Source organism: Leopardus geoffroyi, chromosome A1 (genome assembly GCF_018350155.1).
Source record: "Leopardus geoffroyi isolate Oge1 chromosome A1, O.geoffroyi_Oge1_pat1.0, whole genome shotgun sequence".
Lineage (NCBI taxonomy): Eukaryota > Metazoa > Chordata > Mammalia > Carnivora > Felidae > Leopardus > Leopardus geoffroyi.
This window is the reverse complement of record NC_059326.1, coordinates 232520005-232546773: the sequence shown is the minus strand read 5'-3', so window position 1 is coordinate 232546773 and position 26769 is coordinate 232520005. Positions and strand designations below refer to the sequence as shown.

At 46.2% G+C, this 26769-nt stretch overlaps 1 protein-coding gene across 11 annotated transcripts in view; it reads right to left on the bottom strand.

Moving 5' to 3' along the window:
• SEMA5A (semaphorin 5A) overlaps positions 1–26769 on the bottom strand; it is a 484035-nt gene that overhangs the window by 50368 nt on the left and 406898 nt on the right. For 8 of the 11 annotated variants that reach the window (XM_045442243.1, XM_045442252.1, XM_045442261.1 and 5 more), the window contains 3 exons: positions 26223–26366; positions 16502–16519; positions 16119–16266 (listed from right to left, as the gene is read on the bottom strand). In XM_045442243.1, coding sequence (XP_045298199.1) covers positions 16119–16266; positions 16502–16519; positions 26223–26366 — 310 coding nt within the window. The remainder of the gene's footprint in view (positions 1–16118; positions 16267–16501; positions 16520–26222; positions 26367–26769) is intronic. The other 3 variants (XM_045442302.1, XM_045442320.1, XM_045442311.1) reach the window with 1 other exon arrangement.

Here is a 26769-nt window from a genome sequence, read left to right as displayed (position 1 = left end):
CATTAGTTACCTTTTTTTTTTTTTGCAAAGACTCAGGGAATAGGTACAAGTAAAACGGCAGAATTTTTAAAAATTAACAATTTGCATCAAGATGAAATAGGTTTCACTTGACCAGGCTCCTCTCATTATGCAGTGGCTTATGGGGCACATCTAAGAACAATGTGCTCTATGAGTGCCCAGGGTGGCAAGACAGTGGGAGCCCAGAAGCCTGAGAAGATAATATAAAATATGTGCACCCAAGTAAAAGCCTTCCAAACTCCTTCACGAAGTCACACACATGGAATCACCATCTCGGGAACATCCTCAGAAACTGTGGGTTAGACCACACTCAGATATCACCTCACGCCAGTCAGAGTGGCCAAAATGAACAAATCAGGAGACTATAGATGCTGGAGAGGCTGTGGAGAAATGGGAACCCTCTTGCACTGTTGGTGGGAATGCAAACTGGTGCAGCCGCTCCGGAAAACAGTGTGGAGGTTCCTCAGAAAATTAAAAATAGACCTACCCTATGACCCAGCAATAGCACTGCTAGGAACTGACCCAAGGGATACAGGAGTACTGATGCATAGGGGCACCTGTACCCCAATGTTTACAGCAGCACTCTCAACAACAGCCAAATTATGGAAAGAGCCTAAATGTCCATCAACTGATGAATGGATAGAGAAATTGTGGTTTATATACACAATGGAGTACTACGTGGCAATGAGAAAGAACGAAATATGGCCCTTTGTAGCAACGTGGATGGAACTGGAGAGTGTGATGCTAAGTGAAATAAGCCATACAGAGAAAGACAGACACCATATGTTTTCACTCTTATGTGGATCCTGAGAAACTTAACAGAAACCCATGGGGGAGGGGAAGGAAAAAAAAAAGAGGTTAGAGGGGAAGAGAGCCAAAGCATAAGAGACTCTTAAAAACTGAGAACAAACTGAGGATTGATGGGGGGTGGGAGGGAGGGGAGGGTGGGTGATGGGTATTGAGGAGGGCACCTTTTGGAATGAGCACTGGGTGTTGTATGGAAACCAATTTGACAATAAATTTCATATATTGAAAAAAAAAGAAATTGTGATTTAGAAAATATAAGATCAAGCCCCATGGGCCAGAAATATTTCCACTAGCAGCTTACTGGATGGCAGGCAAAATGAGTCATCTGTTTCCATGAGATTCAAGTGGCAAAGGTGTTGGGTCCACAGGCAAATCTCTATCCTGTAGTGTAAACACTGAGGGCTCCTCAGTGGACATGGTGGGGGGCACTCTCCTAGTCCTCTGGACCAGAGGCAAGCCACCCTCATATCACCCCCCAGCGCCCCCCTTCCCCCGAAAACACCAGATGCTCAGCCAATGCAGAGCCAGATTCTCTTGTTGGAGGAAACCGCTGGGGACCCTATTTGTACTCAAAGTCCCCTTGAACCCCAGTCTTCCTAAGTCTTAGTAACACTCAAATGACTTCTGCTAAAACAGTGATGTGGGGCTTTTCCCAGAGAAAGCCATCCCATATACAGAGGACTTATTGGTTCCTTCCATTCTCTGGACACCTGTAGCTTGGATTCATCTCTGGCACTTCCTAACTGAAGTCAATGCCATTTGGTTGCTAGCCTCTTTCTCCTCTCAGGCTGAGAGCTCTTGGGTTCCAGGACAGCAATGTACCCAGATTCACACTTCACCCAGCCCGCATCCCAAGTGCTGGCTCAAACCCAGTCACGCGAGACTTGTTTGTTAAGGGGACAGAGCTGGACCAGACTTGGGTTGGCGTGTATGAAGTGCACCGAGGGAAATCAGACAACATCTGATTAGCGGGAAGGTTGATGGTCTGGAAAGGACCTAGGGTCACTACTACATCGAATTCCTATTTACAGAAGGGAGCTCAAATATTGGAATCTGTGCCACTTTAGGAAATTCAGATTTTCTTTTCTAATTAGTTGCTCTGCATTAGTTATATGTACTCACGTCTTGCCTGTGGGGATCTGATAAGGTCTTGGAAGGTCACTGCCAAGTATAATCTAATATCAAAACCAATTTTAATGAACTTCATACACTATTACTGCAGGCAAACTGGTTTTCAGTGCTCAACTTGACTCATTTAGAGCAGCCTTGTAAAGCTAATTAGAAAGAATTTGAAATAATTTAAGAATAAGAACAAGAAGTAAAATGTTCATAAGCAAACATCATGGGAGGAAAAATTAAATGTGAAATAAAGGCAGTCCCACTGAGCTGTGAAGAATCTCTATGAAAGCGAAGACCAGCCACAAAATATGTTCTGCTGTAAACGACCGAGGGGAAACCACAGAGCAGACAAGGGCGATCAGATCCACAAGAATAATTACTTCATTTGAAAAGACGTTGACAACATTTCCCCAAGTTGCCACCACCTTAAAAAAAATTAATACACGAATTTAATAACTAGCTTTATCTACCCCCTTATCCTACACTCTGCTAGATACTGAGGATACAATCATGAATAAAACACGTATCATGCCTGACTTTAAAATCTTAAAATATCCTCTTTTTTGGTGTTAGTTCGTTTAAAAACAAATTAGTTCATCTCATATTAGTGGGATGGGACTTTCCTCTTCGAAATAAGACTAAACCCAAGTTTATATAACATATTTTGGGGCAATACTGACCTTAAATTTAAACTTTTAGGTTGAGGAACAAGCATCTACTAAGGTTGAACCAATGGCTGTGGGACAAGAATGTACTTCAGGATAAGGACCACACACGAACGTGCCCTCACATATTTGCATCCATAACATTATGCATGCATTACAATTAGACAGCTTCTATCTTTCAGATGGTAAAACCAACATGACATTCTTTTTCACTGCAAGGAAACATAATTGGAAACGTGATGTAGCTGAAATGTCTGAGGTGACTGATGGAGTTGTGCTGTGGAAATACCAACCCACGAAAGTCAGTCCATCTCCAAGCTAAGCTCCCACTCCATGTCAACCTGGCCAGATCCCGGCCACCCCTTGTGGGGCCCTTGAACCATCCTCTTGCCTCCTCTTGACCCTTTGGTTCTTCGTCATTGTTCCATTGCCATGTCTGACTTGGTCCTTATGTTCCAGCCATGGGATTTATATTCTTCTTCCTGGGCTAGGAAGTCAGCTCTTGGAGGTTAGGAATTTTATTGCACATATCTGCGTATCTTCCCTAGTACCCAACACGCTTCTTCACAAACAGTAGGTAATCTTTTTTGCCAGTCCGATCTACAGATGAAAAGCTCCGAAAGTTCTACAAAGGATAGGATGGCGGACACGAATCGGTGACTGAAGTCGCTGAGAGTGTTCTTTTCTGCCACGTGTAAAACTATTTAGAAATTAACAATATCACAGCAGATTACACCAAGCATTAGAGAAATTAATTATCAAAGGAGACTCATGGAACAGGCACAGATGGCAAGGCCTTATCACTAAAAGCCATGAGCAGTTTCGAGATAAGAGAGAGAAATCAATTAAAGAAGCCTCATAACGGAAACTGCCTGGCAAACATCAGAGGGTTCCTCTTGATGTCTGGATCCCATCTGCTTGCCCTGCTATTTTTGTCTCTTCCTCCTTTGAGAGGCTATGGTTTCACAGACGCAGAGCTTGGATAATTTCATAAGGTAGATCCCCCAGCTTCCTTCTCTCCGCCATTGCCATTTCGTCCTCCCATACCATGACCCTGGAGTTCCTTCGAAGACTACTTCCGAATAGTCTCAAATGGGGCCAATATCCCGGGACCAGGATAGAGTGGGAACAGATGTGGGAAATGTTTCATATCATGACAGAAGCACGACGCCAAATGGCAGTGTGTGGGATGTTACTTTCTCACGCAGCACGGCTTAGAAAATAATGCAAGAATGCGACACGGTACAAGCCAGTTCTATCAGAGCAAAACATTTAAGCCCCCCCCCCACCCCCGACAACTTAAAAACTTTTTTCTAAATTGTATTTTAGAGCAAGAGAGTGCACAAGTCGGGGAGGGAGGCAGAGGGCCAGAGAGAGAATCCCACGCAAGCTCCAGGCTGAGCCTGGAGCCTCACCTGGGACTCGATCTCACGACCCTGGCATCATAACCTGAGCCAGCATCAAAAGTCAGACGCTCAGCTGACTGAGTCACCCAGGCGTCCCTTTCCTGACAACTTCTGAAGGCTCCCACACATGTCCTGGTATTTCTATTTAAAATTGTTCAAGAAAAAATTTAAAAGTTCACAGGAGCCCCTGACAGTCTTCCTTGTAGTCACATACAAGGGTTCTGACGTGGGATCTAGTCCTTCAACATTTTAGGATGGCCAAAGGGACAACACTTGGGGAGGAAGGATCCCATGGCATCTGTGAAAAAGTCAATGCTTTCAAACCATTTCTTCATGTTCCAATGCCTATTGCTTCCTTCCCTCACTTACTTAATTACAAGTCGCTTTGAAAATTATTATGTATGTGAATTGTTTTAACAGCCAAAATTATACATTTAATAATTCCATGGAGGGCGCTCAGATACAAGTGATGCAAAAGTGGGAAATGCAAATCTGAGGCAAAACACGAATTAAAACGTATTGTTGATATAATTAAACACGTACGTTACTTCTCCAAAAGGAAGGGCTGCCTGCTGTGAGCCAGACCAAACGACAAGGCCAGTGTGATCAAAACTCAGTTTAAAATCCTCTGGCTGCATTTGTGGGCCTCTGACTACTCCTGCAACACACCCCCTCCCTGCTAGTGGAAACGGGAATCAAAATACACTGTGAACAACTGCGTCCACAAACAAGAATAAGGCAACGAGCAAACTGGTACGGAGCCCACTTGGGGTTAAGCTTCACAAGTGAAGCCTTATTCCGAAGCTTTGACCAGGGACTGCGATTCCCTTATTCACCCTGCTATCCCCAGAAGCCATCACTGGGTAGAAGTTTAATACTCATTAAATCCCGGTGGAATGAAAATGGGTAGGGGCATCTGGGTGGCTCAGTCAGTTAAGCATCTGACTCTTCATTTCAGCTCAGGCCATGATCTCACGGTTTCTGAGTTGGGGCCCTGTGTTAGGCTCTGTGCTGACAGCGTGGAGTCTGCTTGGGATTCTCTCCCTCTCTCTCCCCCGCCCCCTCAAAATAAATAAATAAACTGGAAAAAAAAAAAAAAAGAAAAGAAAATGGGTAAAAAACTCAAGCTGCTTACATTCTAATTACATCAGTGTGAGTTGGAGAAAACATCTATTAAGACCGTGACGTATGCGGGTCTTGCCAACCTGAGTAAACCCAAAGAAGAACGCACGGCAAGAGACACAATCAATTAAGTAAATGGCGAAAGCCTTTGAGCAAAGGAATTTCTCCCCAGGTTTTTGTTAGCTTGTTCATGAACTTGATTTTAGAGCCTTTTAGAAATGAGTCAGCTGAGGCAGTATGTCCACCTGTAAAGTGGAACCTGCAACGGGCCGGATCCCTGCTTCTCTCCAGTTCTTCCGTAAGTCAGCTGAGTAGACCCACAGGCTCAGATTGGGATGGTGGGGTGGACAGAATGTTCTACTCGTGCCGCCACAGAAACACAGCCCCGGAAACACAGCCCCGGCCTGTGCAGTAAGGTCTGCACTGAAATACAAACTTTCCAAAGTGGAGGCAGACGGAAGTATCCAAAGATGCAAATAAATGCAAGAGTCCATCCCCAATGCTACCAAATCTGCACCCCCCCGCCCACACTGGCCAGGAAGCCCTCAGCGCCCAATCAGAGGGACAGCATCAGAGCACACCATTTAGAGGCCAATTTGGCTGGACAATGCAGTTAGTTGCTTTTTTTTTTTTTTTTTTCAATGTTTATTTATTTTTGGGACAGAGAGAGACAGAGCATGAACGGGGGAGGGGCAGAGAGAGAGGAGGGAGACACAGAATCGGAAACAGGCTCCGGGCTCTGAGCCATCAGCCCAGAGCCCGACGCGGGGCTTGAACTCCCGGACCGCGAGATGGTGACCTGGCTGAAGTCGGACGCTTAACCGACTGTGCCACCCAGGCGCCCCAGGTAGTTGCTTTTTAAAAACCACGAACAAGCGATGCTTGCTCATTTTCCAAGAGAACATTCTCTTCAATTGCAGGACAAACGCTTAATGCAAGTAGACGCAGACAAGGTGAGCTACAGAAATTGACCGCATGGAAGGACACCACACTGACTCATCGACCCCGGAAGCTTTCTCTCTGGATAATCCATGATTAGCCCGAAAGCATCAGCAGGGCTATAGTCAAAGACTGGAGATGCATTTGGAAAGGATGCATCAAACAGCTCACTGTTTCAGAGGAACTTCTATTAAGACTTTATGTTATATAGTCACATCTAAATTTTTTTTTTAATGCTTATTTATTTTTGAGAGCGAGAGACAGAGAGAGAGAGAGACAGACAGACAGAGCTCGAGTGGGGGAGGGCCAGAGACAGAGGGAGACACAGAATCCGAAGCAGGCTCCAGGCTCTGAGCTGTCAGCACAGAGCCCGACACGGGGTTCCAACCCATGAACTGAGAGATCGTGACCTGAGCTGAAGTCAGACATTTAACCCACTGAGCGACCCAGGCGTCTCTACAGTCACATTTAATTACTCGTTTGGTAGCAGTTACAAATCTGGCATCATTTACAATGGAGACCTGGCTTTCCTATAGCTGAGAATTGCTACGCCTTTTAATGTCTGTTTGTTCTGGATGGAGAGCGTATTCACACAGACATACAAAAGACCTTTGGACCCATGGCCATTTAATGGAAATTCTTAGGACTGGGACCAGGACGTTGTTTCCATATGTAAACTAAGTATCTTAATGTCAGGCATTGGAAAATCTTTATCACGGAATTCACTGGCAAACTGTAAAGAAAAAAAAAATATGTATGGGTGTGTCTCCTTTATCTAAATCCCTTCTACAGCAGTAAATCTCTATTCCTAAAGCTTCTCCTTCCAATTAACTTTGCAATCACTGCATTTGAATTATTATAGGCGGAGACAAACCCGATTTTTTTGGAAAGTCAAAGAAATCTGTGCAACAGACTCTCCCAACACTATAAATAAAACATTTTTGTAAAATACTCCAGATCTCCATACCAATTGCCATTTCCAGGGGTTGTAGATGATAATTTATACGTCCTAGAAACAGACTTGATGGATTAATTCCTATAATCCATCATTTTTCTTTTCTCCCCATCTGCATCATGCACCATTCTTAAACTCGATCACTGAACTTTCAGTGCTAAATTTCAGAAAACTTACACTTCTGTGGCCACCCGCCAAACCACCTGATTTTGTGTACTGATACCAACTTCGTCAAAATGCTCAACTCTCTTGGAACAAAATATGGCATTTTTGCTCTGACAATCTTTCATATTTGCAAGCCTTTCTCAGAGCTATCTCATAACAAAAGAAAGCAATTTTTGCATTCCCATGCTAATGAAGGTGTAATATCAAATTTCAGCTAGGGAGATCAATCATTTCTCTGGGGAAGGATGTTTGGAAATACAAGTGAATGCATTTTAGGAGCACAGTGCAATACAAGATTTCATGCTGTGACCTTCTTCTTGAAGAAGGTCAAGGTCCTTTGTTGAGCCTTTGTGGATCACATGAACATTTTAGATTTTTGAGAGAGAGAGAGAGAGAAAGAGAGAGAGAGAGAGAGAAAGAGGGAGAGCACGAGTGGGGGAGAGGCAGAGAGAGAGAGACACAGAATCAAAAGCAGGTTCCAGGTTCTGATCTGTCAGCACAGAGCCCGATGTGGGGCTTGAACTCACGAACCGTGAGATCATGACCTGAGCTGAAGTCGGACACTGAACTGACTGAGCCACCCAGGCACTCTGAGCATGCCTGTTAATATTGTGAAGCGCTCTTAAGAACAGGATAAGAAGGAGGAAGCCTCCCTCCCTCTCCATCCTTGAGGATCTGGGATTTGAGGGGCTTCCCAGGAGGAGGAGGAGGAGAGGCGGGAGCAGGCACACCAGTTAAGATGATTTTGACTCAAACCAGCTAAAGTCATGGGGCACTTGGATCTCACATATCAGACAGCCCCCAGCAAGGGGGTGGCGGGGGGGGGGGGGCAAGGCAGACGGGCACACTGGTGCCCCCAGCTCTGCCTCTCTGCCACACTACTGCAGTCCCTCTGCCCCGACCTGGTGACCCCCCTCTGGCTGCCAGCAACTGGGGAGAAACCTTCCACCTCCTCCCACACGAGTCTCCAGAGGAGGAAAGGAGCCTCCCTTCCTGCTCTTGTATTGACGGAATACAGAGACCTTTCCCAGGACCCCCTACCAGCTTTCCCCAAGGGAAGAACTGGTCCACATGATGGGAACCACTGAGCTAGACAAAAAAACACCTGCTGGGAAACAAAGTGGAATCTGCCCCATCAGTAGCATCCACAGCCATCTGAGGTCTGGAAAGTTCCAGAGTCCACAGGACCCTGGAAGGCAGGGCTGAACCCCAATTAGTGGGCAGCAACATCCGAATTCCCGTGCCCGCTAGCCTGGTATGCTCAGGATTTGGTTTCACAAAGTCAGCCGCAGCAGGTACTTTTGGGGCCCACATTGTAGCCCCCACTCCATGATCCCAGCTGCAGGCATGGTGGCGGCATCCACCGAGGGCACGGCCTCACTTCCCGTGACTTTCTTTCCCCATTAAGGTCTTCTCGGAGGTCTCCGGGGACTACCGGGCTTGGGGGTGTGCAGCCCGGATCATCTCTCTGCCAAGGGGAGCTCAGGAGCCCTGCCGCTTCTGAGAGCCATTGTGCAGTCTTCTCAGCCATCCTGGAGGGACTCCGCCCCGCTCTTCTCAGCAGCGACCTTGAAAACAAACCCTCATACGGCTTTTCTCTTCTTCCCTCTAAGCCCCCCTCCTTCATCTCACGTGTTGCTGTAGACTCATCTCTAGAATAAACTGTGTGATCGAGCTCTATTTTAAACAGAGCTCAGGCTTGCCCCCCTCAGCTCCCACCTCCATGGTGCGGAACACAAATCAAAGTGACTGGTGGCAGTCACCCCACGTATTTCAGAGGCTTTGAAGAACTTTGTCGTTTTCATGCACTCAGGTCAGGGCTCGGGGTGCCCTGCAGTCCCACATTTGGCACCCAGGCTTTGCACTGTCCTTCTACAGGGGCACTACTCACATTTTTAGATGATCTTTAACACCCCCTTAAAATTATGCAATATACAACCTGCACAACTGTATACAGTGGTTTTGGAGGGTAGGTATTGGAGCGTGCACCTCCCCCAAGCATCTGGATATCTAGTCCTCCCCTAAGAGTCTAGTCCCTCTGGACTATATGCACTCTCAAGAAGCCACCAAGGGTCATCTGTTGTTTTCAGTAAGTGATAGAGGAGGGCTTCTTTGAGCTTTAGCTTGAATGATTCACTTTATCAAATTCAGTCGGGCAAAACAGACTTCTATAAGCACATGGGTGTTTATGGTAACATCAGGAAAACTGCTTTTAAACTTTACCCTTCCAGATTATTTTTCAAATATCAGATAAGGCTACAGAATGCCGCTGGGACACATGCAGGTCATTGATACGAAAGCCTGGCCGGGAATCTGGCCGCCTCTCGTAGGAGCTGGGCCATCACGTCCCTTGGTGTCTGTCATATCTCCATACCTATAAAATGGTTATTCTAACAATCACGCCACATCTCTGGTTCACTGGCAGGAGTAAATAATAAAATCCCTAAGAAGTTGTTCAAACAATGCCTGGCCTGTAGAAATGATCACGTCATGACAAGGATGACGAGGATAGGAAATACCATTTTTCTTTATCAAAGTTCTATATGCTTTCCGTTGAGCTGAAATCAACTATTTTACTTAATTTTATCGATTAAATTTTATATAAGAAAATTGTTTTTTTTAGAAGTATAAAATGGCATTTTCATAAACAATGGGCAAAACTAGGTGTATGTGCACGAGTTGCATATAGTTGTACATAAAACCGGTTGATATAACTAGCTAAAACTCGTGGTATCCCTTAGACGGGCCAACGGGCTTGGGGAAGGAAGCAAAGATTCCAGACTCCTCAATAAGCAGCCCACGCAGGGAGCCCAGGCGCGAGGTTGTAGGATACAGTCAGCGTCAGCAAATAAACGTGCGGGAATGGATCTCGGCCCAAAGTGAAGGAACCCCTTAACACACATAACACTGTAAACTGGCAACGTCCGAACACCTGCAGACTCATCCACACGGGGAGTACACAGCACACAGGGGCCAAAACCAAGGAAAAATGACGGAACGAGGGGAAAACCTCTCATGCACCTCCTCATAAAAACGTGCCTGTCTTCCACGGCAGAATCCGCATAACCACCGTTCAGAAATGGGGACACACTAAACACGAGCCCAAAGGACACTAACAAGCACCAACCAGCAAGAAGAAACTTAAAACTACTCATGCCTGTTCACAAGTTAGTTTCCTCTGCTTTACGTTTCTTGTCGGTTGTAGGCAGAGAGGACATGCGAGCAGTCCATTCGAACAGAAGCAGGTGCCCTTGCAAGGAGGTGCTGATTCTCGTGAAGATGTTCTAGTACTAAAAAACAAACAGGGCACTAGAGGGAATTTTATTAATTTAGGAGGAAAGGAGAGGAGTCTTTCCAACAAGTCTGTTTCAATCTACCTCGTTTTCTGGGTCGGGGGCTGAAATAAGCTTCTGCCAATTAATCTCACAGTTCTTGACCCAGGGTTTTCTGGGGAGGCCACAGCAACCGGACCTTTCCAGCACCTTAGTGCTGAGACGACCTGGACTGGGGTCTTTGCTTGGCCAAAGGCAGGGCTTCTGGTACGTAAATCGTTTTATCGGGGCCCCATGTTCTCATTTGGAAAATCACCAAAGTGTGAGATGACAGTTTTCAAAAACAGTTTCCTAACTCCTGTGTGCCACACAAAACTGAGGTATGACTGCCGTTATTTTCCTAGATCACAACCTATTTAAACTTCCAATTGCCAGGTTTCACCTGCTCCTTAATTTATCTATAGTGCCATTATTTGGCACAAACATTTCCAATATGTTCTATCAACTTTGATTAACCTTCACAGAATCCCTTTGACAGGGTGTATTGATCTTCATGCCTCTCTTCTTGACCTTCAGGGTCCTCCTTCGGCCGGCTCTTTTGTATCTAGGAAATACATGCTCTCCTCTGCTCCCTGCGGAGAGCATAAATCACAGCTTTTGGTCCATTGTTTTACACTTTCTATGATATTTCGGTAATAAATACAGCGCTGGCAGGCGCTAAGTCTGCTCCCGTCTTTGAATTATCTTTGTTGCACCTGACCCCGTCTTCAGCTCTAATCTTTCACACCTCTGCTAAAACCTTTGAGGAAATTTTGAGTTACATTAACTTGAGAAGCAATTCTATTCATAGGACATAACGTCGCATGTCTTTCTTCCTTCCGTGTGTTGTAATCTTCGGCCCCAGCATAGAATTAAGACGTGCGTTAGATGTTTAGCTTCAGGTAACGGCCATGGTCATCGGAATCTCCCATGGATGCTCTCACGGTTGGGTGAGAGAACCTGATCACAGCGGATCAACAGAGACGGATACAACAGACACGTAAGGACAAAATGTCCTCTTTCTTTGAAGATAGGCTTTGTACTAAATAAAAGTAAAGAAAAACAAGGTCCTATCATTTATCGTCTAACACCCGGCAAAGAAATCAGGCACAAGGAGTCCTGTCGTTCTGTGTGTGTCAGCGGGCCCGTTCTCAAATGCTGCTACAGGAACCCACCAGCCACGCGCTACTGGCCAAGTTCACTCATCTTTCTCAAGTTGAGTCACCCACCTCCAAGTGAGGTAATAACGAAAACTGCCCCGCAGGAATACAGGGAGAATACACACAATACATTTTCATCGCTCTTAGTGTCGTTTATGGCATGCAGTAGGCGTTCAACAAGAGTTCCTTATTTTATTATGTAACACAGGACGTCAGCTGATCACAACATACCTAAATAACAACTCCGCTATGCTCGCTCATACTGTCATTTCAGTACTTTATTTGACGTGACGAAGTTAGCATTCGTTTTTAAATATTTACGTATTTATTTTAGAGAGAGCTGAAGCGGGGAGGGGCAGAGAGAGAGGGAGACACAGAATCCGAAGCAGGCTCCAGGCTCGGAGCTGTCGGCACAGAGACCGACGCGGGGCTCGAACCCATGAACCGTGAGATCATGACCTGAGCTGAAGTCGGACGCTTAACCAACTGAGCCATGCAGGCGCCCCTGAAATTAGGATTTATGAGGACTCGATCTAACGATTATTACAGTTCCTAGTTATTATCCAAAAAAAAGTGAAAAATGAAATGAAAATAGGCCAAAGATAATTAACCCCAAAATGGGTCCTCTAAAGTGGTCTGGCTAACTATTGCCAATTAAATAATTACAACTCTGAATTGTCAGGGCACTGACGTGATGTAGGCTTAAATCCCGGCGGTATAACTGCCCAGACACTGTCACCCCTCAGCCTACCTCTCACGGGCAGGATGGGAGAAGCCACCATAAAGGTGACAATTTCTCCTGGGGTCCCCGCCTCTCTGTAGACAGGCTCAGTACCCTCGGGCAGGTCCCCTACCTATGTAGTCTCATGTCCCTCGCCCACAAACATGACCATAGTAAAGTCACATCGGCAGGGCTATCGTAACAGAACCAGAGACAAACAGAAAGCATCTGGCTGTCAGCGGGTATGCAATAAACATCACCGTTTCTCCTTTCTCTGCACCACCATCCAGGGTTCCTGCGAGCATTTAACAAGATTTCAGTCTACGATATCATGCCTAAATAATAACTCCAGTGTGTTTAATTATAGCTTCCTGTCAATAATTCACTTGAAGTTAACTGGTAAGTTAAAATTTGTAAGACTTGATATAATAGTTACCATTATGGTTACTAGATAGTATCCAAACAGGTTAGAAATAAAAGATAGCCATGGCAGATATAATTAGTATAAGATAATAACATTATAGGGGTTAAGTGTCTGACTCTTTAAAACATTTTTTTAATGTTTTTATCTATTTTTGATAGAGAGAGACAAAGAGCAGGAGCATGGGAGGGGCAGAGAGAGAGGGAGACACAGAATCTGAAGCAGGCTCCAGGCTCTGAGTTGTCAGCACAGAGCCCAATGCGGGGCTCGAACTCATGAAGTGTGAGATCATGACCTGAGCTGAAGTCAGACGTTTAACCAACTAAACCACCCAGGTGCCCCCCCCCCCCTTTTTAAATTCTTTTTTTAAAGCGTCTGACTCTTGATTTTGGCTCAAGTCATGATCTCACGGCTCGTGGGTTTGAGCCCTACCCCTGCTTGGGATACTCTCTCTCTCTCTCTCTCTCTCCCCCTATCCCTGCCCTTCCCCTGCGTGTTCTCTGTCTCTCTGTCTCTCTCTCTCTCTCTCTCAAAATGCATAAATAACCTATAAAAAAGAAAACGACACCTGTGCTTAGCTGCTATTATTCTATGAAAGACCTCCATAAAAAATGAACATACTCTGGGGCGCCTGGGTGGCGCAGTCGGTTGAGCGTCCGACTTCAACCAGGTCACGATCTCGTGGTCCGTGAGTTCGAGCCCCGTGTCGGGCTCTGGGCTGATGGCTCAGAGCCTGGAGCCTGTTTCCGATTCTGTGTCTCCCTCTCTCTCTGCCCCTCCCCCGTTCATGCTCTGTCTCTCTCTGTCCCAAAAATAAATAAATAAATAAATAAATAAATAAATAAATAAATAAATGAACATACTCTGTGGCTCAAGATTTGTAAACTATACCAAGAATAAGATCAACATGTTACTTTCAGTGACCATCACTTTTAAATACATTTCTTAGAGATCTCACTGATGGGATGCATTTTGTAAGCAATCCAACAAAACCCAGCCCCCCCTCCATGCTGCCTGCTTCTCAGGTGGCCACGGACTGCCATTACTGCCTTCGAAGAGTCAAGAACCAGAATAAGTGGGAAAAGCCACGTGAAAAGAAAAACAAATGGCGTGCTTCTATCATAAAAGAGCAGACTGAACCACTGCGCCACAATGACCCTCTCCTGGAAGGACATGCCAAGAAGAAAAAACAAACGGCAAAAACAACAACCCCAAACTCAAAATACATAAGAACTGACGTTAGGCTCACTGGAGACACGCAGGGCATTCTTCTGGATTTGAAAATTGATGGTATATTTGCTTCATAAACCTTAATTCTGTAAATCTGGACGCAGAGCAATAAACACATGAACACGGGAGGAAGACATTCAGTTTGTACATTTATAATCAGACGTATCACACACACACACACACACACACACACACACACACACACTCCAGTAACTCCATAAGAAGTTTGCTACACTTTCCTTAATATAATTGTTTCTTTCCTTAAACTTCTTTATAATTTTTTCTTTAGTGTTTATTTATTTTTTGAGAGAGAGAGACAGAGCGTGAGCGGGGGAGGGGCAGAGAGAGAGGGAGACACAGAATCCCAAGCAGGCTCCAGGCTCTGGGCTGTCAGCACAGAGCCCGACGTGGGGCTCGAACCCACGGACTGTGAGATCATGGCCTGAGCCGAAGTCAGATGCTCCACCGACTGAGCCACCCAGACACCCCGCTTAAGCTCTTTATAAAGGTGATTACTGAAGTCAATTTGCAATATGATAATGAATTGAAATGTTTACTGAGCTCATTATACTGAAAAGTTTTGGAATGTAAAGAGCCAAGATGGACTCCAGGCCATCCCTCCCTGTGGTTTCCCAGCTGATAAGATAAACCCTGATTTGTGAGCGGAGATCCCGGCCTCAGAAACTGAGGCAGCAGAAACAGGAAATGATGTATTTCAGCAAAGAATACAGCTACCTCATTTAAATTGTTTTCCTAAAATGAGGGAGTGTCCACAGATTTTCCTTTGACATTTTAACACATAATTTTTTAAGTTCCAGCGTTTGAAATATCAATAAATGCATCCTTTTAAACTGGCACCAAGATTCTTCCTGGCCAATATTTAGTTCGGGCCAACCTGGAAAGAAGTGCTTCTCTAATCAGTAACCGCTCCTATCAAAGTTACTGCAATATTTGCCAGTGTGAAGGGGAAGGCGTCTAACCGCAAATCCCAGTAACGGAAATCTCCCTGGGTGGGGCATATCTGAGAAGATGCTCACACCCTCTTCCTCTCCCTGAATTTTCCAAGGCTATCTGCAGGGTGTGGAGTTTGCATGGCACAAAACAAGTTGTACCACAGCACAAAATAACGTCCCTCAGCCTCACGAACCAAGGTTAGGAAAGCACTGCAAAGAACGACTGGAAAGATCAGCCAAACAGGACCTTCTGGGGCTGAACTTCTCCCCCAGAACATCCCCACCCACCACGTGCCCTCCGTGGTGCCAGCACCGGGGGAGGCCGAACGAGGTGGAAAACCAGCAGCCCTGAGCACTCAGTCGTTCTTACACATGGCGCAAGAAAAGCAACGATGGGTCTTTGGAAAGGTGCCCGCGCGAGTGGAATTTTATTAGAGAATGTAGAGTGCTAAAGGAAATATGACCTGCTAAGGCCGAAGAAAATCAAAACCATAGGTTGTCTTGTATTCCCTCTGAATCGGCACCATTGTGCTCTGACAACAGCTGCACAAAGTTTCCCAGCCCTCAGAGTGCCTCAGGTTGATCCTGCATCCTATACGTCGGTGTGGAGACCTTATGCCATTTTCCCCAACGAAATCTCGTGGGCAGAGTCAAGCAGACTGAAGCTTTTGTCACAACTCAGAAATCAGAACTGAAAACACCCCAGGGCAGTTCATCCCATAAGTGAAGCTTTAATTCAAGAAGCCTCCCAGCTGCTACGACTTTCCAGTATTTCCTCCAAACATTAACCAGAGAAACTTAACACCATTCACAGCACCTAGCACGTGCAGAGTATCTAGTGCCTGAGCACGGCGTGTTCGCAGAGCGTTTCCTGTTTGCAGAACTTCTAGTGTCTGTTGAAAATCGACTGTTTGCAGACTACCTGGTATGTGAGAGCATGTTATACCTGTGGAACATGTAATGTGTGCAAGCCATCCAGTGCCTAGACATGAGGTTTACAGAGCATGTAGTTTGCAGAACACCTAATGTTTGCAGCGCTTCGAGTGTGTGCAGAGCACCTAGCGGGTGCTGGCTCTGGACTCGCAGCGCTACGTCAGGGGCTGGGAACGAGGGGGACCGTACTCACCACATTGCAGCCCGCGCAGTCAGGTCCGTTCTCGCAGGTCCTGCGGCGAGCTTGAATGCCGCCCCCGCACTGGGCTGTGCACCGTTCCCAAGGACCCCAGCCTGTCCAGAACATGTGGGGGGGGCACAGCAAATGCTCATTGCAGTATCTGTGGGGGGGGGAAACCAAGAGGAGAAGGAAACCGTTCAGTGCAACCTGAAGCCACGGGTCTCTCCGCTGTCCGTCCCTGCACCGGGGGGTCGGACACATGGGCATGCTCCGCGTGGGGGGGTTTCTGTGTGCGGAGTGGTCGCACGATAAAGGGGGCAGATGTGGGCTGGCCATGCTGTGTGCACACAGACGATGGGATGCACGGGAGACAATGAAGAAGATGCTAAACTCACAATGCAGGATGGGTCTTCCTGTGCAGCCAATTAAAGGAAAAACAAACAAAACAAAACCCTTCAAATAGACACCCAAAAAATGAGAACACATAGAAAATATCTAGGTAGGGCATTTATCTTCTACGCACAAATACGGAAAGATAAAGTAGGCTATGGATACAAAGTCAGCAACACTGTGTTTGGAATTCAGTTCTCATTCTGGAATCGAATAAGGTTCCTAATCCTCTTAATATAAGTAAAAGAAAAGTTAAAGCCTGATTTTAGTATGAAGCTTCATGCCCTCCATGCCTTAGGTCGTTGTACTTTTAAATTTATTTGTAGACTCTCAAAATGATGTCAGACGACCTTACTTTAAAAAAACCACCAGTTATCCCAGGATAGTTGAATTATTATTTACAAATCCTGTTTATATATTCCCTACTTCACATACACATTCATATTGTCAGTTATCAGCCAATTGTACAGGGCCTTCTTTAGCCTTAGATGAGTCAGATTTCTCCTAAATCCTCAATTCTACAAGTGAAATGAAGCAAAGCGAGGGAAAGAAATGAACAAATGAAAAACAAGAAGGAAACGGCCTGGCATTCTACAGGTTACGGCCTCCAGGGTGGAAGGGATTGCTTTAAACATGGTCAAACTCGTGACACACACATATCTGGCAATTTAAAAGACTATTTCCATTCAGTACTCCGTCTACGGAGCAGAAATTTAGCTTCTAGAGGACAGTAGCGTGCATGTCCTCTTTGGACCTCCCTCTCCCCACCCCATCTGGATTCAGACACAAGGCACAGACTCCCACCTGCGAGGCTAAGTCAGTCACCTGTGATGCCATCGATATGAATAAATGCTTAATCCTGCAGGACACCACGCAGAGGGCATTACAAAGAGCGTTTCCACATGACAGGTGTTTACAACCTAAGATGAATACAGGGAAATGGACACAAGGCCACAACAGAAAATACGGTCTTCGTGAGTAGGAAATAAGGACAAGTTGTAGCTGGTTTCCAGAAACCAGGAAGAGTCATTTGGGGAGTGTAGTTTCCTGACAGCAGATGCTGACGATATTCAACTGGTTCCCCACCAAACCAGGAGAACTCTATGGAGAACGTAAAGGCTTCAGAAGCAGGTACAGACGAAAGGTAAAAGCCAGGCCAAGCGGACGGGAGTCCACAGGATGAGGCAAAGTGAGCAATGGCTGACATCCTGGGAAAGAACGGAATATAGAAATGGGAAGAGTTAAGTAGAAAGGTCACTGGGGAGAAGACAACAGAAGAAGGTGACAGGACGTAGCAGCACCTACCTTCATGGGTGGGGAGGAAGAACTTGAACATTTACTTACAAGGAATCAAAAAAGTTCCACAGAGCTTGAGAGACAAAACAGCACCGTCAGAGTTAGAGGGTGAAGACTGGTCTCCAGGGGTCGGTGTCTCATCCCATTGGTGGCCTGGAGCTCCCTGAGATTTAAGGAGCTTTCCATGCGTGAGTGTGGGGTCTCATCTCCAAGGAGCCCACCAGCAGGAAGAGCAGTGGGAGCAAATGCCAACCAGGAGAGTCTGGATTGCGACAGCGCAAGGGAGACGTGTTCCAAGCCGGACAAACAAGATGGTGGTGGAAACAGAAAGGGACGGGGCACACTTGGGCTTGATAGAGTGGGGTGAAGGTGTGGCAGCTGTGTGAGCACAGAGAGGAACAGACAAACAGCATGGTCACGTGTCAGCCTCTCATTTGTGGGAACATGGAGGCATGCTTACTTCCGGCCAGAGAGAGCTGGTAAGTCGTGGCAGGAGAAGCCTCTGGAGGCAAGAACCAATGAGGTACATGCTTTAGCTTCTCTAAAGAGAAACTCTTCACATAGAAGAGTAGTCGGTGGAACTAAACAGTCCTCACTCTTTCTCATCTTCTCAGTTTTCGTTAGGTTTCCCTCTTCCGAAGTCATGGACACTCTTATGTGTAGGGGAGAAAGGAAAGGAATCTTCTAAGTAAGAGAGTGGGACCTTTAGGTAGGAGCACCAAAACAAAATTGAGGGCGCAACGGATTAAAAGATACAACAGATGAGAAGAATCTGGCCTCAGGAGGCATGTGCAAACAAACACACAGCCTTGTAGTAAGTAAAGCATCACGGCTGCTCAGTGATCATTAACATAAGTGTTGGTACCTGGAATGTTCCAAGAGTGGGGAGCCATTCAAGAACACGTCTGGAAGAAAAGAAAACTCACAACCTCAGAACCCTCAGCCCTGGATTCAAAACAGCCACGAGTACCTTCTCTCACCGGGCACAGATTGAGAGGAAGAATTCCACCTCCCATTTCCAAGCCAATTCACCGGCCTTTAAAAGGTATGGACTACCTGGGCTCCTTACCTTCCTTTTCGCTTCCAAACACAAAACAAGCAATAAGCAGATAGGGAGAGCAAAGGGAAAACTTGCTAAATATGCTTATAAAACACTTGACTTTTCCTAAGAAGAACAGCAAGGGAGTTACCATCTCCCCATGGCGAAATCCATCAGCACGCACAAATACTTTCTCATATTTGCCTAGAGCGGGCCACCTCTGAAAACACTCAGCATGTTAGCAGAGCTGAAGATGTACCGCAGGAGAGCCAGAAAACTCCACGTAGCATAGAACTTCTGACCGGTGTCAACACATGATGTATTTGCCGCATTTTAAAGTGGTCTACCAGGAGCCTTCCTTTTTTTCTCTCTTGTTACGGCAGTCCTGAGAAAATAGCTATACCGGGATAGGTGACCAGTCACCCACTGCAAGGGAGGTCAGAAGGGAAATAGAGATTGCTAAGCTAGCCAGCTCTGTCCCTTTTTGTGTGGGTTTTCACTCACAGATCCACCCGAAGGGAGTCTGCTCAGAGGCAAAGCCCTTAGAAGCCCCAAGCACTGGATTCTCTGCGACATCAAAGAAGTGGGGTCCCTCTGACCCCAACTAAGATGTGCTCTGGACAGAAGTGCCTCTTGTCACTGGGTTTCCAGTGTCTTTCCTGCTCACAAACAGCAACGGGGATCAGAAGTTAGTTGCTTCGATGACTCTGCTTGTTCAAAAAATTTTATTAATTTATGGATAAAATATCTCACAACGGACCAGCCCGTGGTTCCTAATTTCTCTAGTCCCCTACACACAGCTAGCTTTTGCCAAATAACAGCTGAACATTTTTGAGGTTTTACTGGCTCCCTGGATCTCTAGTATCATAAAGCATTGAAAGTCACAGATGCATTTCATGATGCATTAAAAATTAAGACTTTAATTTTTCCCATGACTGCTCATTCTCATTTTGCATTTAAAACTAAATTAATAACCCGGCAATATTTCTCTATAAATTATCAATTTTTCCACAGACCTAAGTCTCTGTGAAAAGAATTGCCTTTCATAGCCCCACATAGACTAGATTCTCAACACTGTATTGTTTCTCGTCATATCTTTTCATGGTACAAGTGCATTCTGTTCTGGTTTGGTCTGTAGTAGTTTCTCACTGCAACCTCTCACAGCCTGAACCACGTCAGAACCCTGTCACAACCATGATCTCCCCGCTTTGCTCTAAGTGACCGTCCCTTTGCTGGGCCATACTGGAATAATCAAATCTCTTGGCACAAGAGAAACTGCACATACATTGCCCCCCCCCCCATACTATTAACTTTTACTCCAGGAGAGAGCCAAGAGAACCCATTAGGGGAGGGGAATGACTTTCACAGGAGCAGTACTTTGGCTCATCACAGGACTAAGCAAACACACCCACGGAGATGAAGACAAATGTGATAAATAAAAATCTTATGGTAAAAAAATAATAATAAAAACCATATAATAAGCTCCCATTGGTTCCTGGGATTCTTAATTTTGATAATGCAGTGGGCAGAGTCTACTGTGGTCCCCATGGTCTCACCTCCTGGAAATCACAGCTTGTGTGATCCACTCCCACTTAGTGTGTGTGTGTGTGTGTGTGTGTGTGTGTGTGTGTGTGTGTGTGTGTATGTATGCCTGTGCGTGTATGTTGGGGGTGGGGGGATCTGTGACTTGCTCCTAACCAACAGAATATGGCAAAAATGACAGGATATGACTTCCATGATTGAGCAACATAAGCCTGCAATGTCCCTGTTTTCAAGAAAACTCCCCCACCCTGCTTTGAGGAATTAAGCGGTTGGGCCTGAATGGCTTAGATGGCGAGGGATTTGGGGAGCTTCTGGCTCATGGCCTCGGCTGACGGCATCCAAGGAACTGAATGCTGCCAACAACCATGGGATTTGGGAAGCACATCTTCTCCAGTCAAGCCTCAGATGAGACCACAGCCACGGTTCACAGCACATCGCAGCCTCGTGAGATCCTGAAGCGAAGGACCCATGTCAACGTTGTCCAGGCTACAACCCCAGAAACTGTGAGACAATAAACACAGAGTGCTTCGGGCGCTGAGTGAGTGCTAACACTGTTACGTAATGACCCCTAAGCAGATGTTCATACCCAGACATGCAATGCTACTGTTGAAAACACCTGAAAAATATGAACGTGGCTTTGGGACCAGGGAATGGGTAGAAGCAAGAATTTTGAAGAGCATGGTAGAGAGACTTTGAGGATGCTACCAGTGAGGCTTTAGAAGGAAAACAGGACAGGGGCGCCCGGGTGGCTCAGTCGGTTAAGCGGCCGACTTCGGCTCAGGTCACGATCTCGCGGTCCGTGAGTTCGAGCCCCGCGTCGGGCTCTGTGCTGACAGCTCGGAGCCTGGAGCCTGTTTCGGATTCTGTGTCTCCCTCTCTCTGACCCTCCCCCGTTCATGCTCTGTCTCTCTCCGTCTCAAAAATAAATAAACGCTTAAAAAAAATTAAAAAAAAAAAGAAGGAAAACAGGACAAAGAACTAAAACGCAGCAATAAAACCAACCCAATTAGCAAATGGACAAAGAACTTGAAGAGACATTTCCAAAAGAGTAGACAAATGGCCAATAAGCACAGGAGAAGATGGTCAACGTCGCAGTCCTTACGGAAATGCAAATCAAAAGCACAAGGAGGTAATAATTACTTCATACCTACCAGGATGGCCATCACGAAAGAAAAAGAAAGAAAAAAGAAAGTAACAAGTGCTGACGATGATGTGGAGAAGCTGGAAGCCTCACACTCTGCTGGTGGGGATGTACGTGGTGAAGCCACTATGGGAAACAGCTCCTTAAAAAACTAGACAGAAGTACCATATGACCCCAAAACTCCACTTCCAGGTTAAACACAAAAGAACTGAAACAGAGATTTGAACAGATACCCACACGCCAGCGTTCACTGCAGCATTATTCACAGTAGCCAAAAGGTGGAAATAACCCACCTGGTAATTGATGGGTAAAGAGATAAACACATTAGGATACAGCCATACGGTCGAGTGTTACTCAGCTTGCCGAGGGGAACGAAGGTCTGACACACGGTCCAGCATGCCTGAACCTTGAAAACATGATGCTAAGTGAAATCAGCCAGACACAAGGGTGCAAACAGAAGATGATTCTACTTACATGAAATATCTCAAAGAGGCAAATTCATAGCGAAAGAACATAGATTAGAGGTTACTGGGGGCTGAGAGGAGGGGAAAAGGGGGAGTCACTGCTTAAAGGTTCCAGTATTAGGATGACGAAAAAGTTTTGGAAATAGTGTTTTAGTTACACATTACAGTAAATGCAATTAATGCCACTGAATCGAACACTTTAAAAAGGGCTAAGTGGCAAATTTCATGTTAACTATATTTCACCACAACCAAAGTTGGAAAGAAAATAGGAGCCCGTGGTTGCAAACCGGGGGGAGGGAGGACCTTGTGAGGCAAGGCAGAAAGCTACCCAGGCTGTCGCTGCGGTTTCTATGGAAAGCAGGACACGTCAGCGTGAAGTGAGTTACACAGCCAAAGAAATTGCCAGGCAAAGTGTTGGAGGTGCTGCCTGGTTTCTTCTTGTTGCTTATGGCAAAACGTATGAGGAATGAAAAAAAAAACAAAAAACAAAAAACAACATGAGGGAAGGAATAACAAACAAGAAGGGCCAGGGCAGAATAACTTTGGAAATTCTGAGCCTCTCCCGATGACAACCAATGCTAAAATTAAGAAATAGCTTCTGAGCACTGTCAGCAATGGTTAGCAGAGAGGGAAAATCCGAACGTGTGACGGTACAACCTTCTGCTAAAACCTCAGAAAGGCCAAAGGATCAGAGTGGTTTCAGTTACACGGGGGATGCACTGAGGCGGTCAGGAGCAAGGGTGTGCCTCACAGATGGTCTCGATCATAAGCAGGCCCCAGGGTGTGGTCCCTCAGCCATTAGGAGGATCCCCAGCTGGAGAAGGGCTATCTCAAAACGATCTGTGGGTGTAGATTGGTTTACGAGAGTAAACCTCAAAGAAATCCACAGAAGACCCAGAAGGGATATTTCCGCAGAAATACCAGCTTGCGCTGAAACGTACAGAGAAAAGTCCAAATGAAATGAATCCTGGAATCCAGAATTCTACTGGCAGGAAACAGGTTGATAAAACTCCCCAGCCGCAAGCACATGCTAACCTTCATGAAAACGAAAAGATGATTCAGGAAGCAGCAACGAGAGCCCAGAAGGCAAAGCCAAGAACCGTGCAGAATTATGCACAGGCCTTGAAACTTAATCGAGCAACTCCCAACACTTGTTTGGCTAGATTTCAGAATTTCTATGGAGCAGTGATGCTTCTGCACTTTCGTTCTCCCTCCCTTTTGAACAGAAATGTCTATAGCTGCTACCTTTCCCCTGTCCCCCCCATCACACGTTGGGTGGGCTGGTGGCGCAGATATCTCGTCTCTGAGTTTAGAGGAACAACTGCCAGGGCGCCTCATTCATATTTGAGGCTGACTTAAACGATAAGGTTCTGGAATATTCAGGGATGATTTAATGGTATAAAACTTTGAGGGACCTTTGGAATTGGTGAAATACATTTTGCATATGGAAGGGCCACAGATGACTGAGGGACATATAACTGACTGTGGCATATACTCCTAGGTGACCCCAATGATCCTTGCCTCCTGGTATTCATGCCCCGTGTAATGTCCCCTCTTGAGTATAGACAAGGTCTGTGACTTACTTCTAACCAACGGAATATGGCAAGATGATGGCATGTCACTTTGCAATCGCACTGTGTAAGACCATCGTGTTCATCCTGCCAGGAGACTTTCTTCCTTGCTGGATTTGAGGAAGACAGCGGCTGTGTTGGGAAAACTCGTTTGGCAAGGAACAGGGTCTCCATTTGACAGTCCACACAGGGCTAAATGCTGACAACCAAGCCCATGAGCATACAAGTAGCTCTTTCCCCAGTCGGTGCCCAGATGAGACCACAGCTCTGGCTAAGCAGAGAACCCAGGTAAGTTATGCTGAAACTCCTGACCCAGTAAGACTGTGAAAGAATAAATGTGTGTTGTTTTAAGCCACGCTCGGTTTTTGGAACTACGGTTACCCAGGAAGAGGAAACTAATACAGAAAAAGACACCTGCATTTTGATAGTATTTACGTAGAGGTCCACTGCTTCATCCTTGTTGGTGCTTTCCACTTGGTTCTTGGTACTCAAGAACATCACTTTCCAGTAAATTTTAGAAAAGAGAAACAGTGTCCACACCTTCCAAGGTACATGTAAAAGAGAAGGTCGATTATTTTCTTTACCCAGTACTTCAGAAAAAATGATATGAATATTTCTGAGATTTATGTTGCCATAAAGCTTCCATCCATATCCTAGACATTCTGATCCAATGAAGTCATTAACTCTAATCCTGGCCTTAACTTAGGGACTTTTCTGGGGGAATCAATATATTCACTCGAGGTCACTCAGGGGTTCTTTAGGGTCGATGGTGTTGAGAGCAGAAGGGTGCAATGGTATGACCCGGTACATGCCTAGTCACGTGTCTTCCATGGAGACCAGAGTCTCCCCACGTTTTGAGTTTAGTTCTCAAATGTGTGTAAGGAATGGTGTTCTCACAGGTGGAGAGGCCTCCCACCTAAGACAACAACCAAAAAAATCTCAGAGCTGTTTGCCGGTGAAAACCAAGAAACAGACATCGTATGTACTCATTTTTCTAGATTTCATTAACCTCTTGATGGCTTGATTAGCCCCTAAGAAGGGCAGTTCAACAGGGAATCTTCAATTTTACAGAGTCCCTGTTCTCACCATCCACACACTGACTAGGCAAATTCAAATAATCTTCCATGAACCAAATATGTCTTTTGCCCAAACGAGCAGGTTATTTTTTTTCCGTAAAAAGGGAACATTTTAAGCGGCAGTCCCCCAAACACAGTCTTCCCTGAAAACATAGCTTTACCAACCATCGCGAAACGCACACAGAACACGCATCCATGTTAGCCACAGAGTTGAATGGCAGCTTCCTTCCTGGGCGCTCAGCCTAGGAAAGGTGCCAATGGGAATAAGATTTGCAGGGGTGCTACGACTGGGGGGCAGCTTCACACTGATAAAGGTGACATTGCCTGGAAGGGCTGTATTATGTGACGGTGTATGGCATTTTAAAACTTCCAACCAGTTTTAAATCTTGAGAGGTTAGAGACAGCAGGGAGACAACGCGCCCATAATCGGTCCTCCCGCTTATCAACTGGTGCTGGATGGGAAAAGGTAGGTTTGTATAAGACTATCTCGGGACTACTTCAGAAACAACCAACCTCGCTTTGTGAAAATCATCTTTCCTTTTCCTCTGGGTCAAAAGGGATGAAAACTTAATTGGTGATTTCGGCACACAGCGACGAAAGAAAGGAACGATTCTCCCAGGTTGTTTTGAGGTGGTAATAAACGCCTCGCAGGGAACCATCTGTACAAGTGAACCTGTTGGTTTTGTCTACATAAATATTGATTGCGTAGCAAATAACTGCATGCAGTATTTTTATGAAAGGCTCACAGCGAACCCATATCGCCAGATACAGTCCTCACTGCATTTTCATTAAAAGGTATCGCAAGCCATTTAGTTTCACAGGGGTCAATGCAACACCCTTCTGTTAGTGTGGCAGAATAGGAATCCCGACTGACGTGAAATCCACCTGCTTGGATTTTCCCCAACAACCATGAACTAGAACGTACATTAAATATGCAAGAAAGAGCCAACCATCACAACTGTAGATTATATGAAGCCAAAGCCAAATGTCTGTTGCTACGAAAAGCTCCCCGAGGAGCTGAAGGCTTAGAGTCCACCCTGGAAAAGGATGCCGCTCTGGGCTATAGAGCCGCCTCCCTGAGAGGATCGGTTAGTAGAGGGGCATGAGGTTATAAATGTACCCAGATCCTGAAGATGTCCTCACCCCGCGCCGGCTGCTTGACTTAGTTCTGATGCCAACCCTACTGCATCTGACCACTGCCATCCGGACCTGGGGCCGTCTTAGGTCCTACCTGGAACGGTGGGTTTGGAGACTGGGTCTAGTTGGATTTTAACAAGAACGGATTTTCCCCAGCGGACTCTCTTTCTGAGTCCCCAGGGAGACCAGCACCGAGGTGCCCGCTGTCCCCACACCTCCGCTCCCTTGGGGACTGCTCAGCCAGGCAACCGTGCAGGCACCAGGGTGGCAGTGAGGTGGTCGACACGGGGCTTTGACCAAAAGTAAACGATGTCGGGAAAGGAACAGGACGATCGGGCTCAACAGAAAGGGATGCCACATACAAGCTGAGCTACGTCCCCGACTAAAGCCGCAGGGAGCTGGGCCACACTGGAATGGCAGGCAGCGTGGGATGGCGGTGTGGGGGCAGAGCGGTGCCTACCTCTCCTCGCGGTTCTGTCCCACGCACACCCGGCCCCCGTGCCGGGGGGTGGGGTTGCTGCAGGATCGCTGGCGCACCTGGAAGCCGATCCCACAGGTGGTGCTGCAGGGAGACCACGAGGTCCAGGGGGTCCAGCCTCCGTTCCTGGGGAGAGGAAGCAGCAGCGGGGTCACGGGGCTGAACTGGCGCAGCCCATCCCTGCGTGCCCCCACCTCCAACTAACTTCCCGTGTCCGCCCCCCCCCACCCCCACCGTGGACTGCTGGGTTGCGGCCGGGAAGGGAAAGGGAACGGGAGCCATAGGACCCAACTGGATGGGCTGGGTCCCGGGAAGTCTGGGTCCCTGGGAGACCTGCTCCTTGGTATCTGATTTCAGGGTCAAGGTTTGTTTTTCTTTTTTTTTTTGAGAGTGAAGCTCAAAGAGTGCTAGAAATAATTGAAAATGGGCTGTATTAGAAACTACTAATAAGTTTTAGTTAGGAAGACGTTAAACTAATGAAAAATAAGGTTATTTTATTGAAAAGCAATTAGAGATGAATTCCTGAACC